The sequence below is a fragment of the Ciconia boyciana genome, chromosome 2 (genome assembly GCF_034638445.1).
Source record: "Ciconia boyciana chromosome 2, ASM3463844v1, whole genome shotgun sequence".
Classification (NCBI taxonomy): Eukaryota; Metazoa; Chordata; class Aves; order Ciconiiformes; family Ciconiidae; genus Ciconia; species Ciconia boyciana.
In genome coordinates this window covers 143,573,147-143,587,072 of record NC_132935.1, presented here as the reverse complement: position 1 = coordinate 143,587,072, position 13,926 = coordinate 143,573,147, and the positions used below count along the sequence as shown (strand labels likewise).

The 13,926-nt window shown below is 38.6% G+C and overlaps 1 protein-coding gene across 4 annotated transcripts in view; it reads left to right on the top strand.

Moving 5' to 3' along the window:
* Window positions 1-13,926, top strand: part of CDK14 (cyclin dependent kinase 14) — a 354,521-nt gene that overhangs the window by 128,906 nt on the left and 211,689 nt on the right. For all 4 annotated transcript variants that reach the window (XR_012041197.1, XM_072854293.1, XM_072854295.1 and 1 more), the window contains exon 6: window positions 9,041-9,135. Coding sequence is in view for 3 of the 4 variants with exons in the window: in XM_072854293.1 (XP_072710394.1) it covers window positions 9,041-9,135 (95 nt within the window). In the remaining variant the exon portion in view is untranslated. The remainder of the gene's footprint in view (window positions 1-9,040; window positions 9,136-13,926) is intronic.

Genomic DNA, 13,926 nt, shown 5'->3' with positions numbered 1-13,926 from the left:
ACTTTATTATGAGATCCTTGTTCTCCCCTACCCACTCCACGTCGTTCTCTTTTCAGTTACCGAAGAGTATGCCTTATTTTAACTGTGATTGATTTTGTTTACTAAAATATTTGTAAAAGTAGGTATTTGCTAGCTTTCTATGGAGGCTGCCTTTCTTTAACCCCTAAATCATTCCACAAGAGACAAAGCGATGCCATGTTCATTCCAGCATTATTTTCCAGCTGTGGATGAAGAGGCATGTTGAGCCCCACCCACCCAGACTAAGAAAATTGACATGATCCTTTAAAGGCTCCTGTCTCACTCCCTCTTTGAAAAATAGGAAGACATATGCCACAAGCCCGTTTTTTTTCTGCTGCCTAAAGTGTATGCTGACAAATCTGGCTGCTTTTCATGCAGTGTTTTTGCTGGAGGAAATGGCCCACTGAGAAATACAGCAAAAGTAATTTTTTTTTTAAAAACAGCTTTTCTGTAGAATTCCTCATTTGTAAGTAGTAGTTAAAGTATGCTGGTAGGCAACTGGGTTTCATGTTAATGCAATTACATTCTTTCCTAGGATGCCTTTCTGTCTTCTGTGTACAAAAAATTTATTCATTGCAGGTACATACGGTTAAGTGATTTCTTGTCGTATTGATGCACTGTGAAAAGTGAGTAGCAGCACTTGCACTGACTTCAGCAGGCCACGAGTTTCAGTACTGGTACTCAGTTATTTACTCCCTCGTTTAGACAGTGTAATACTAATATTGCAGGTATACTGTTTACAGCAGAGGATCTTTATTACAGTTGCAAAGTCAATCATTCAGAAGTAGTCAGAATTAAGTTTACCTGTGAAAACTTAATTTGGTCCCTGTACTTGTAGTGTTCATTCCTTAATTACATAACAGCACCATGTTTGCTCCTGCTGTGTGATCTCTGCCTGTGTTGGATGATGAACCATTAATTTAATTCTGTGTTCTTGATAGGTGGCTCTAGCTATATGCACCTACTGTGCGTTATTAAAACACAGATGGTTTTGAGATTTTCTAGAACACTCGTCACTGTACTCTGACTACTTAAATATTTGTTCATCTTCTCAGCACCCCACTTGCTGAGAGTCCTTTTGAATGATGATTTTGAGATGACTTTCAAAGTACTTGCATAGCATTGGGTAATATCAGTGCACAGTATCGCCTGGGGTTTTGTAATAATTGTGTACACTCTGTGGTTGTGATAAGTGTGAATGAAGATCAGACATTGAAATGTCCAGAAAATGAGGAACATGGTGATGATACCATCTTGAGTGACTTAATGTGATGCTCAGCCAATGGTAGGGGTAAGGGTAAAGATCACATTGATTTTCTTCTGACTTGATCCTGATGGACTTTTCAGCCTCTCTGATGGATGGGCAAGGTCCTTCCCCTGAAGCTGGACAATAAAGCTGGATCAAGTTCATATCTTGGCCTGTATAAAAATAAAATTTAAGCAACCACTTCTTCCATCTGTGAAAAAAATGAAAGAGCTGGAAACAGTTCATGGGTACAAGCACACAAGTTGGTCACTGCAGGATAAGTTAGGCTGTGAACTTACAGGTTGTCAAAGTGTGAGATAAATGCAAGATAGATACAAAGCAGCTGTGCACTGAAAGCTTGTACCCTGGCTTATCTCACAGTAGTGACTTCAGGAATGTGTATCTTGGAGAAGCTGAGTTAGTGTTGCAGAAGCCCCTATAATTATAGTCCGTCTTTGCTTTGAGCACTTGGCCTGGCATTCTTTATTTTAATTTGGATTTTTGTTTATGTAATTTTCTAAGTGTTTGAAAAAGAAAGTGGAAATCCATATTCCATTTTCCAGTGTTGCCTCTGCACTCCAATGTTACATCATGTTTGCAAGCTCTCATATGGACATGTCCTGCTTGAACTGAAATGCTAGCTGGTAACCTATGACAACTGGTAGCTGTCATAGGTTGCTTCTGTCTGTAAACGGAAATTGGAGGAGAACGAGGAAAACTGCCAGGCATTTTCATTGATTCCTGCTGAAAGCAGTGGGTTGGTAATCTGTGGGAATCTTGGATTCTGATATGGGCGTCAGTGGAGAATATGTGCTAGTGTCTGTAGGCTCTTGTCTACTTCCCCCTAAGTGTGAGTGCTTGCCCACCTCATGCTCTGCGTCCTGTCCCTTTTCTGTCTTGTCTACACACTCTCACTTTCCACTTCCTGCATTTTTCTACCTGTGAAGGCTGTTTGGTTGTCCTCTGGCTTTTCTTTCTCTTTACCCAGCCGTCCTAGCTTCCACTTTGAATCACAGCCCCTCATGCCGTCTCCCCTTTTCTGTGTTCCTCCTTCCTTGCTCACTGCTGATACTCAGTCTGACCCAAAGAGGTGATTTCAAAAGCTTCTAACTTGACCAAATTTAGAGGATTTTCATGGAGATGGTAAAATGTGTATTCCTATTTTAAAGGCCTCTGTATTTCCGTATTTTGAGTCTCTACTCCAAAACATGGGGTTTAGAGGTTTTTTTTTTCAAGGGGAAAGTTACTCAGTGGGTTACGGAAGTTGTTACTAAAGCCTGTTTTTGGGAGATGGGAGGAACTGTTTAGACTGAACACAGTTCCAAAGATCTCATCCTAAGGTAGACAGATATTTATATGAAAATTGTGTCTGAAATTCAGCAAGATGACAAGACTAATAACAATCAGTGACAGTTTTATTAGTAGATTGTGCTATAGTCCCAGCCATGCTACGTGTGCATAAAAAAATAGTAGAAAGGCTCCTGCTTTCACATGCTACCTGCATCGTAGAGTTGTTTTCTGTACACACTGACATATTTTTGGTTTACACAGTTTCCTCCTCTTGAATACTGAAATGGACAGTGAAGGCAAGATATGACTGGCTGCTACAAGATATGAGTAGCATATTACAGTCTTTTTCCATGAGAATCTGGCTTTAATAGGATGATGTCTCATTATTTTTAACCTCTGTCTGTACTTGTGTCTGAAGAGCATTGGGAACAATACACAATGCATAAATTTATACCTAGAACATAATGAAAGAGACATTCATTTCGTATGGCAGCAGTCTTCTGTGTATCTGTTAGAATAATATAGTGTGGTGCTTTTCGCAGCTTATTTGATCAGTCCTTCCAATGCTTTGTTCCAGTTCAATAGGCAAAGAGATTTCAGCAGGTTTGTGACTTGCCTTTTGCTTAAGGGACTATAGCCATAGTGAGAAGAACCTCTGAAGGTGCCTATGTGTTGTTACACATACTCTTTTTCTGTATTTCTTATTTAATACATACTACACTTTCAAGTAGGAGCAGCAAGTAGAAATTTCACAAATAAAAAAAGTACATGGTTAAAAGTTCAATCCACTCATGTCAGCCTGAATTTCGGCCTGAGGAGGTAGATGCAGCTAATGTGATCCATGTAGTCCCTCCAGCAAAGCAAAGTTGAAGGGCTTGCAAATCCTTTCTTGCAAGGATGTGAGGCACTGTGCGCTTCCTTAATGCCAGACTGCCATTTTTTTTTTACTTAATGAAAACTAGAATAAGGGCCATTTGTTAAATCTGGAAGAGACTGTCATGAGGTTGGAAGTGGCTGTAAAGAAGGTAATTCAGCTAAGCCTACGTAACAGACCATTGGAATGATTTGATGCTTTTTCTGTTCATCCTGTAGCTCACGGATTCTTTTGAAATTTGTTAAGGAACTTCCTCCTAGAAATCTTTCAAAGCTGAACAGTGACCTATATATCTTTATTGCATTGTGTCCACTAAGATCAGAATGGAAGCTGACCGATTCTGTGCATTTATAGGTGTGCAGCTCTAAAGTCAATTACTTGGGATTATAAATAATGATCACTCTGCAGAGTATATCCTGTGGCGAGATGATGGGAAGTCTGTGGTCAGTGTGGTCTTACCTAGGATGTATAGTTTTCACTGAATTGAATTTTGTCATATTAGGGTTGTAGGAAAGCAAAGCTATTTGCTCATTTCAGACAGATGAACTGGAAAATAGCAAAGTGTAGATTTGGGGACTGCATATCTGAGGAGTAAATTTCTGGGCATTTATTACTGCAAAACCAACAGAGTGCTGAATTCCTGTCTCTGTGCTAGAATTGTAAGTAACGTTTTGCACACAGAAAGTCCTGCTGTGTGGGAAGTGGATGAGAAGCATAAGGGACATTGCACTCGGAGGCCAAATTTTAAAAATTGCTATAGAAAATGTGTAGATAGAAACATAAGTTGCTGGGAAGGGAAGCAGAACTTCTGTAGTTTGTGCAGGCAATAAGACGCAGTTGAGTATGTTTGTTCAGAAGACAGGATGAGGGAAAAAAACCATGAATGTTTTCTCACTGAAGATACCTTTTCCAGGAGAGCTCAAAGTGAAGAGACTGAGCCCAACTGTTTATGAGAGGAAGTTGGCACTCTGTCAGGGAGCACCATTGTGTCTGCAGAGTGTGACAAGCCGCAGAATTTTACAGATACATTGTTTGGCTCTGAAGCACAACAAATTACTTGCTTTCACAAATTTGTGTTACTGACTGGCAGGTGTGTGCTTTGGTGTCTCAGGAATTAAACAGGGCAGCAAAGGTGCACAGTAACATTAACAATATTAGATGGGTGCAAACTGCCATGATGTGCTGTCTTCAAGAGTAAAATTGTCCCAACAAGAGATGTCCTCCTAGAGTGACAGTGAGAAAGGGTGAACACTGCATGTGAGGAGTAGCATGGGAAATGGTAAGCGCTGACGCATGGTAGCCCCAGAGGACACCTCAACTACTATATACTGAGCAAAGGAGGCATTTTCATAGCTATACTTTTTAGAAAAATGACAGGAATATCACAGCCTTTGCATATAGTAGGGAATCAGAGAGAGTATCAGCAGCAGTTGTACATTACGGTGAATGTGAGCAGTATGAGGTTGAGTTCTTCTGCTACTGCTGAGAAAAGCTTCCAGGTCACTGAAATATCAGACAATTTGGAAATCATGGGTGATTCTTCTATCTAGGGCCACAGTGGAGATCTGTGATTTTTCACAAAGTGAGAACAAGATGATAGTCAGGAATTGCAAGACTGAATTCATTGTGGTAGGATGATCCGAGGACCATAATTAATGTTCAAGCTTAATGTACTTGCCATGTCTGAAAGTACCATCTTTGCTAGTGCTGCTAGTGAAAAGTTCATCTTCCTGCATGTGGCCTGGGAGTTGACAGTAATAGTTACTGTTGTTGATTTTGACATACAGCTGTGAAATGTTACTTTATGGGCATGCTGGAATAGCCTTTTTCAAAACACTCCAAGTCTTCTAGAGGTAAGTCAAGGCTGATCTAAAAGTCACAAGACTTTGTTAATGGAGTGTCAGGCTTGAGCTGATGCTGTAAACCCTGCAGGGAGCAAAGCACTGATTTACTGATGCTACTCAGGTTTTGGATAAGAGTTGGCTGCAGTCCATCTGGCTTGACTTGCTCGTGGACTGAGGATACTTAAGAACTCAGCTCATCTGGGAACAGCAAAAAGCTTCTTGACCAACACAAGCAATAAGGCAGCTTGCCAGGAGCTCGTAATACATGAGAGCATCCCCTTGTTGGAGGAGAAGTCTGTGATGGTTATTCAAGCAAATACAATGTGTTTCCTTTAGGTATGCAAATATGGTTATTAGCCCTTGATGGAGAAGTGCTGAGTGTTGGTACTTTTAGTGGCTCAGGTCATTAACTTATGTACAAGTCACAGAAATTATCATCTTGGATGTCATTAATTATTGAAGTATGTCACCGATTCCTCTGCCCTGTTTTTTACTGCTAGAATTTGCTGTAAGAGAATGCACAAACACAGATGACAGAACAAGCACCTGCCCGTTCAAACGCATATAATATTTTGTCCAAATTGCTTTAAAAAAGCATTTTAGCATTATTCGCTGCTATGCCTCCTCAAAACTCTCTGGGGAAATGAATTAAAAGTGCTGCCATCTGTTTATCTTACATTTAATACTGAGAGTAAAAAAAGAGTGCCAGCAGTTTTGAAGCAGCATTATATGATTTTGTTTTTAAAAATACATGCTAAGGATACAGTGAGTGCTAGTACATTGGTCCCAGTTTTGTGAGTTGTTGCAATGCTTTTTCAACAACATTTTAGTCTTTTTATCTTAAAAGAAAACAACGTGTGAAATCTGTGGGTGATAATCACTGGATGGAGATGGCATTCTCTGGGAGAATTATTTTGTTCTAGAAGTAACACCGGGCACAGCAGCACCTGAGTTCTCGCTGAGCTCCAGCAGCAGCTGCATTGGCAGCTTCAAAGGTGAAGTCAGGCTTGTCTCAGACTGATGCTGGTAGATTCCCTGGATGCTTTTTCATTCTCTTGGATGTGAATTTCTGGGTTTTGCCTTTGAATTAGTGGAGTTCATCCAAAGTTCTATCCCCTTCGAGCAAAAAGTTGCCTAAAAGAGGAGGTGTATGGGTCGTTTGTTCTGAAAAGGGATGTTTCTGGAAAAAAACACACTGAGCACCATCAGTTCATATTTCATTTTGTTTTTAAAGTACTCTGTGGAGGAAGAAACAGCTTTCCTATTTCAGACAGCTTTTTTTCTTGTTTTATTATTGCCTTTTCCCCCCTGTTTTTGAGCAACAAAGCAGTGTTTACACAAAGACAGGCAATCTTACCAGTAAGAGTCCTGATGGAAGAGCACACAGGGTGATTCTCTTACTTTCACCAGTTATGCTTGGTTTCTCACAATATAAATTGATAGTGGAATTGCTTCTTATTTCCGCAGTGTAAAATTAGTGCAATTAAAGATGATTTTGCTCTCTGTGCTATATTATTTACTGCATTTCACTTGGACTAATGGAGAAGACAGAAATCTCACCCTTCAGGTGATGTTTTGTGGTTCTTGTAATATATGGCAGATATTGAATATTGAGGCTGTAAAAGCAGAGAATTGGATATTAGAGAAGATAAATAAGAGTGGGGGAGGGGACTGAAGAGGAAAGACAGTATTTGCAAAGACCTTGGGGTAAGCTGCTTTCAATGTGCTGTTTAAGCTTTAGTAACCCATATACCGATTTTAGCAACAAAGTAATGGACAACTAGAGGAATTAAAGGCCTCAGGTGATGATCTGAACAGCAAAAGCTGACAGAGGTCATAAATACTGTTACAGTTTGACACAGGCTCTCCTAGGAGGCAGTTTTTAGGTTCCCAGTCTCTCTGCATGTATGGTCATTTGACAAGGTTTGAGGGAAGAGCTGGTAAAAGCAGGTGAACTCTTCTCGGGGTTCCCCCAGGTTAAAAGTTCTTGTTTCTGGTAGAAGGTACCTTTCAGAACAGTTGTTCTTATTATCTGTTGTTTGTGTCCATACCTTTTTCAGCAGCAATTTTTTATTGTTGTCCTTTAAAAAAATACAACATATCCAAATCTTTGTGAGCTTTTACTCCAAGAAATTCTCCAAATTCTGAGATGAGGATCCTATTGGCTTTTCAATTGAGAAAAAAGCTTCTTCTTAATTTGTGGAATGTTAAAAGTTACTAGAGATGCACTGATCAAATGTTTAAAAAGAATAATTGTAATTGCAATAGCTGATTTACAGCTCAGTGGCAACCTATTCAGAGCATAGGAAAGATTCTTCTGTGCTGACTCTGAATAGCATGAGTTGTGGAGTGCAGGCCAAAGCAAGCTCATTTGAAACATATCTTCTCACCTCTTCAGCCAGGTTGAAGGGTTGCCTCATTCCTGGTCATGGAGCTTGCTTGCAGGTTTGCAATCCTGTCACCGGCATATCTGTGATATACTTGCTTTGAAGCTAGTGTATAGTATTTTCTCCTTTGCTATCTACCTTCTCTCTAGCGTGAACTCCAAAGTTTTGCTGCTGAGGATGCTTGTAGAGGAACACTGATTCAGGCAGATGCCATGTTGCTATTGTGTTGCTTCTTAGAGTGATCAGCTTGTCAGATCTATCTCTTAAAGACCAGTATGACAGATGATGTGTGCTTACCCTAATTCAAAGCCAGATGACCCGTGGAGTTAACCTCAGCCTGATGGAGCACCCTCAATAGGACAACAAGGGGTAATAGGGCCATGGAAGCTCCCTAGCTTCCATCTTGCACAGTAGTGGAGTGAGACACATGTTTGGTGTTTCATTATTTTCTTTGACAAAAGAAGAAGTCTGACAGAAGAAAGTTCTACGTTACTCAGTACAGAAATATGCCACTCATTTGCATGCCTTTGTATCTATTATTTACTTTGCTGTAGTGACTGATAGTCCTGCTCATGTATGCATGAGATGACAAGGCACCAACGACAGAATGACATTGGTGACAACGCATGGCTTGTCAGCATATATTGCTAAAATATGCCATGTCTTGTGGAACATTAAATATGTGATATGGTATGAACGTTAAATATGTATTATGGCGTAAAAGAAATATAGTGGAGGAGATCACCTGAAAGTTCACTAGATAAGTCTTTATTTGTCAGTTGTCTGAAAACATGAGCTAGTGCCATTAAAAAAGAAATACAGTGAGAAAATACCATGTATTTATTCTCATGAGCTAATACAAATTATTCCATCAAACCTGTGTTATGTTTGAGAGAAAGGAGAGTTATCGCTTAAAACACTATTCTTAGGATAATGTTGCACTTTGTTTAGAAAGCAGCTGTGTTATGTTGAATAGGAAAGATGATGTTTTGAAAAGACACGCTTGACTTTTATCTGAAACAAAAAGTTATCTTTGAGTATAGAAGCGAACTTGGTGTCTGGTTGATCAGATGTGAGTGATTGATTCAGTTAGAGGAGGCTGTGTAAGGAAAGCAACTCCAGCCACAGCTCATTTTTGCTTCAAAGTGAGGCTGAGTTTGAGCAACAAGGTGGAGAAAATAACACTGAATGGGAAGGCATGATCTTTAAACACACTGAATGTGTGGAACTCATGGACATAGAAGGTACTAAAGAACAATTACTGATTGTCAGGTTATGAAACCCAGTTGTCAAAAAAATCATCCAAGTCACTAAAAAAAAAGCCAATCAGTGTAAAATATTTGGATCCTTTTTAAGATAACATGTATGTTTTGCTTTTCAGCTTCTCTTTTGAAAGGACTGAAACATGCTAACATTGTGCTGCTTCATGACATCATTCACACCAAGGAGACCTTGACACTTGTGTTTGAATATGTGGTGAGTAAAGTAGCTAATGTTCTGGGTATGGTCCAGAGTGTGTTGAATTTGATGGAAAAGCTCTCTTTACCATCAGTGATCCATAGGATCAGGCCAAAATAACCCTTTACTTTTTCCAGGAGAGTGGAATCTGTAAGAGATGATGCTTTGTAGTGGAGTGGGCTGAAAGTGGAAGGCTGGGCTAGACCAGATTTAGAGATGGAGAAGTGGCTACTAGGGCTCTTGAAGGACCTTATACTGTTCAGTTGACTTTTCGAACTGGTTCCTTACTCTGCTTTCTAGTTATAGTTTGTTTATTAGAGCAGTTTCTTTACTGATGTGATTGAGTAACTTTAAAATAGGTGAGGATAATGGAGGTAAGAAGAACAGGACTGAAATGTTTAACAGGTAGTTCCTTCATCAAAAGCATGTAACAAGTTTAAATGGCTTTTGTTGTGACTGGCTGGTGCATAGTGTCTTTTTATAAGTAGTGTCAGTAAAAAAGAAGTCTGGCGCACACAATTTAGAATTTTGGATTATTATTTTTTTGACATGACTAGTGTTTTACCTGCTAATTAAAACTTCAATTTACATAGTACACAGTGTAATGATCTAATTGTATTTAGAGTATTACTTTCCAAAGTCTTGGGCTTGGCCTCCTAATTAATCTTTTTAGTTTTTCTAAGGGAAACATATGGCATTTATGTAGAACTACTTCAGCATTTAGCTGTGGAATTATGCAGTGTACCATCATAATTAACTAACCAGTTTTCACAGATGGGTCCAAGAACATGTAATTTAAAAGAAACAAATGAGTTTAGAGAAGGTTAGATTTTCAGTATAATATCTGTTATTGTGTTGTAGTCAGTAAGAGACTGCATTTATAAAGTACACTGATTACTAGTTTTACTCTTAGTACATCCCTGCTTAAGACAGATGGAATTGTTTTGTGTGTTTCTCGGAAACATGCCTTAATTTTTACATGATAGTGCACACATCTTGTCCAGAGGAGCCATTCACCTTGTCTGTTTACATAGAAATGCTACAGTGTAATAATGTGGGTATTCAGCTACAGCAGCCTGCAGAGCAGTTGCATGCAGTACATATTTTTTTACCTCAGGTATAGGAACATTAGTGAAAATTTAATTCCTTTTCTTAAAATCGGTGATTCTTCTGCTCCTGACTTATACACTGAATTAGCATAGGAAAAGCCTTGATATTTAATTTTATGTAATGGTCAGTGTAGACTTATTTGCATAACTTTACATGAATACAGTCCCTTTTATCAGTGGCTGTATTTAGCTCTATTCATCAGAACTGGTTGAGAAATGAGATATATAGAATATGTTTCTCCCGAAAACACATGTGTTTGCCTATTTATACTAATCTCAAATTTCTGGATTTTACATCCAGTAGTGGTGTTTACAAATTCTGGCTCCCAGCCATATGTTATGTTGCTGTCCATGATAAGCACGGACACAGACTAAGCTTCATGCAGCAGCTACTTCTGGATTCACTCAGCTCTTTGTTTTTCAACAGGGTGCTGTTGGGATCAACCTTACTGGTGGTTGCACCTTTTTGTTCCCATGGTATTTGGTAGCTATTGAAACTGTTTCAGGATCTCATTTAGTAATGGTTTCTAGCAACTGATCCAAGTAGTATTTTAGTATTTTGGCTGGTAGGCAGAGTCTCTGAAGGTCGTGTTCAGGAATAAGGGGAAGGATGCTTTGTTCTCTCCAACCAGCCTAATGACTGTATTGTAAAGACATTGTAACTTGCTCCTGTGCCTTGAGATGACAGAATTGCTTAACAAAAGTCTGTGTTCATTGTTAGGTAATGTAAGGTTATAGGCTGATCAAATAGCTAATGCTATCTGATAATGCTTACTGCTTGAGAATGCTCGTGTAACCTGAATTGAATTCTTGTGGGTGTGCAAGATACAGGTTTTAATTGCATGATCACAATGACCTTTTTTGTTCTTTTTGTCAAAGGCCTCTCATTCAGCGCATAATATGAATGTGCAGAGGCAAAAGTTACAGTTGCCCATTTAAATCTACAAATTTTGGCTGGTTGACTATGCAATCTAGCTGTGTAATTGGCGTTACTGAGCTCTGTATCTGTTATGTCTGGTTTTTTGGGTTGTTTGGTTGGTTTTGGTTTTGGTTTTTTTTACCACCTGTACATGGTTTAGCTCAATAATATGAGTGATTTGTACTGCAATCAGTGTAAATATTTGTGTGATTACATGGTGGCATACATTTTTGAATGACTGAGGCCTAGCAAACCTAAAAGGGGTTGAATTTGATTTCCTTCATAAAATTACGTCGTGGAACTGATACACTATTGCAATTAATCACTATTGGCCATTTCAAACATAGTAAAAACCATTTGAGTGAGATGTCATGATTAAATTAGGGATGAACAGTTAGTGATCCAAGAGTTCTCAGAAAATGGAAACTTTGGGTTGCTAGGTTAGTGATGATTCCATTGGGAAATTAATACTGATGAAACGTCTGAGGTTATCAGAGGTGTTCAATTTCAGCATTGACCCTGAAAGAGTAGAATGAAATTTAATTTCATGTAGCACCTTTCATTGCAAAATACATTGCAGTAATAAGTTAAAAGCTGAAAGCAGAATAGCCTCTGAAAGGAAACATGGCAGTTATTAAATTCTCTGGGTACCTCAAATTAGAATTTTTTTTGATATGGAAGTCTGTCAGATGAAAACATGACAGAGCTTTTTAACTTTAACCTTGGTGGTCCCCAGAAGCAAGAAAAGTCAATCTTTAAAAATTCTGTCTGACAGTTGAAGATCAGGAGAAGTTCATTCTCCATATAAACATTTTGGTGGTGAATATGAAGCTGTCACGTCTGTGGAAGAAGAGAAGGGGGGCTTGCTCCTTTTGAATGAAAGAACTTAATTGAAAATAGTTTAGTATATACAGTACCTTATTAGTAGGGCATAATTTATTTGTATGCTTTGGTAACTCTTACATCAGCTATGATTATTGTTGGCCATTCAAGTGTACCGAAAAGGGAGCTGAGAGCTCAGTTTTATCACTGGATGACTGAGAGCCGTTGCTTGATACCTGCGGAGTTTTGAGGATGAGCTGCTTGGAATCACCTCTACAAAACCTGAAGGGCTGATAGTCTTTCATGTATGAATGGTAGAGAAAATGGTTTCCATATAGTTAACTGGGTTTTGCTAAACAAGAACTGAAAACAAAATGTGAAATTTTTACACATTTTGCATACGGTATCTGAGACTGCAATGACTTCCAAAGGAAAAAGGTCAGCTCAGCTTTACAGTTCAATGGAGGAGTATGACTGCTCACATAAGTTTTGTTTCCCTCCTCTCCAGTCTCTGTTTAGGTGTTAGTTTATGTGACCTTGTGGGTATGCCAGCTGTGGTGCAAATGTCACTGATATAGCCAACTTTGCCCAAGGAAATTAGGAATTTTACAGGTGAGATCTCAGACATATTGAGAGATCTTTGAAGATGGGTTCACATCTGTTTGTTCTAAAATGATTGCTAGCTGCTACCATTGGCTTCTTCACTTTTTTATTTAAAAGGAAGATGACTGTATTTAGAAACACTTAATTGCTGAAAGGCAATCCTAACCAATACATATTGCTACAGGCTTGGTAGAATGATAATGAGGTTTTTAGTATTATGCATAATTATGTAAGTATATTATTATCAATAAATGAACCAGCAACTTGTCCTATTCCTGGCATATAAAAGTGAGCTTGTATAGCAATACTTTACATTACGCTTTCAATATTTATGAACTAGATTTGAAACAAGAACAGATACATTTATAATTGGAAGTATGAGTAATGAGTAATATTATTTCTGCCTCAACAGTGAAAAAGCTCCAGACTAATCTAATAGTGTAATTTAAATCCAAGCATTTTCAATTACCTTGCCTACTTTAATCTTTGTGCATGTTTTTCCTTCTTAAAAATTACTTTCCATTAAAGAAGAAAGTTTAATTCTCACTGCTTCATTACAGCAGCTAAAATAGGTTGTTATACAATGAGTTGGCTTAATAAAGTTCATTAGTTACATTTTCCTCCCATTTCCTCTAAGAAAAAAATAGTTGTGAGTTTCTCATTTTAATGCTGATTGGAAATTGAGATATATACTGTTTATCAGAATTAAGAGTTACAGAGCTGGAGTTTCAAAACCTGAGATTTTGAGTTTGTAATGGGACATCTTAGAAAAGTATTATGCAAGGAAATGGTCAGCACTCATTACCTAAAAGGATCAAAAATTTTTGCATTGAAAATTTTTAATTTCTTATAACGTTGATAATTTGGATCAAACACTATTATTGGTTTTCTGGTTTTATTTATTTTATTAGGGAACATGTGTTGAAACTAAAGGTAGGATGGCATTGCTCATTTGTGAAAACAGACAAAAAAAAGCCATATTATTTTAGTGGATGAGAGAGCAGGGAAAATCAGTAGAGTCCCAGAGCTGCTTTTGAGCTCTGATCACTAGGATCATTCAGCAGTGCTTAATACCTAGAGGAAATTAGGGAAACTGGGCACGAGAAGGAAGAAGGGGTCTTCTAATCCCTGATTGAGAGTGAAACTTGTTTGGAGGCTACATTACCTTATTTTGATGTGAGAGTGAAACAATGGGCAATTTTCTTCCCATTTGAGGTCAAGGTGCTTGTCCAGCCACAGTAAGCAAGGACTGAAAGCTAGTGAAGCTCTGCAACAAGCCAGATGCCTCCTGCCACCCTCTTGGCAGACACCCCTGCTTGCCGTGAATGTGCTTCATCCACCCTGGGAAGGAGTGGA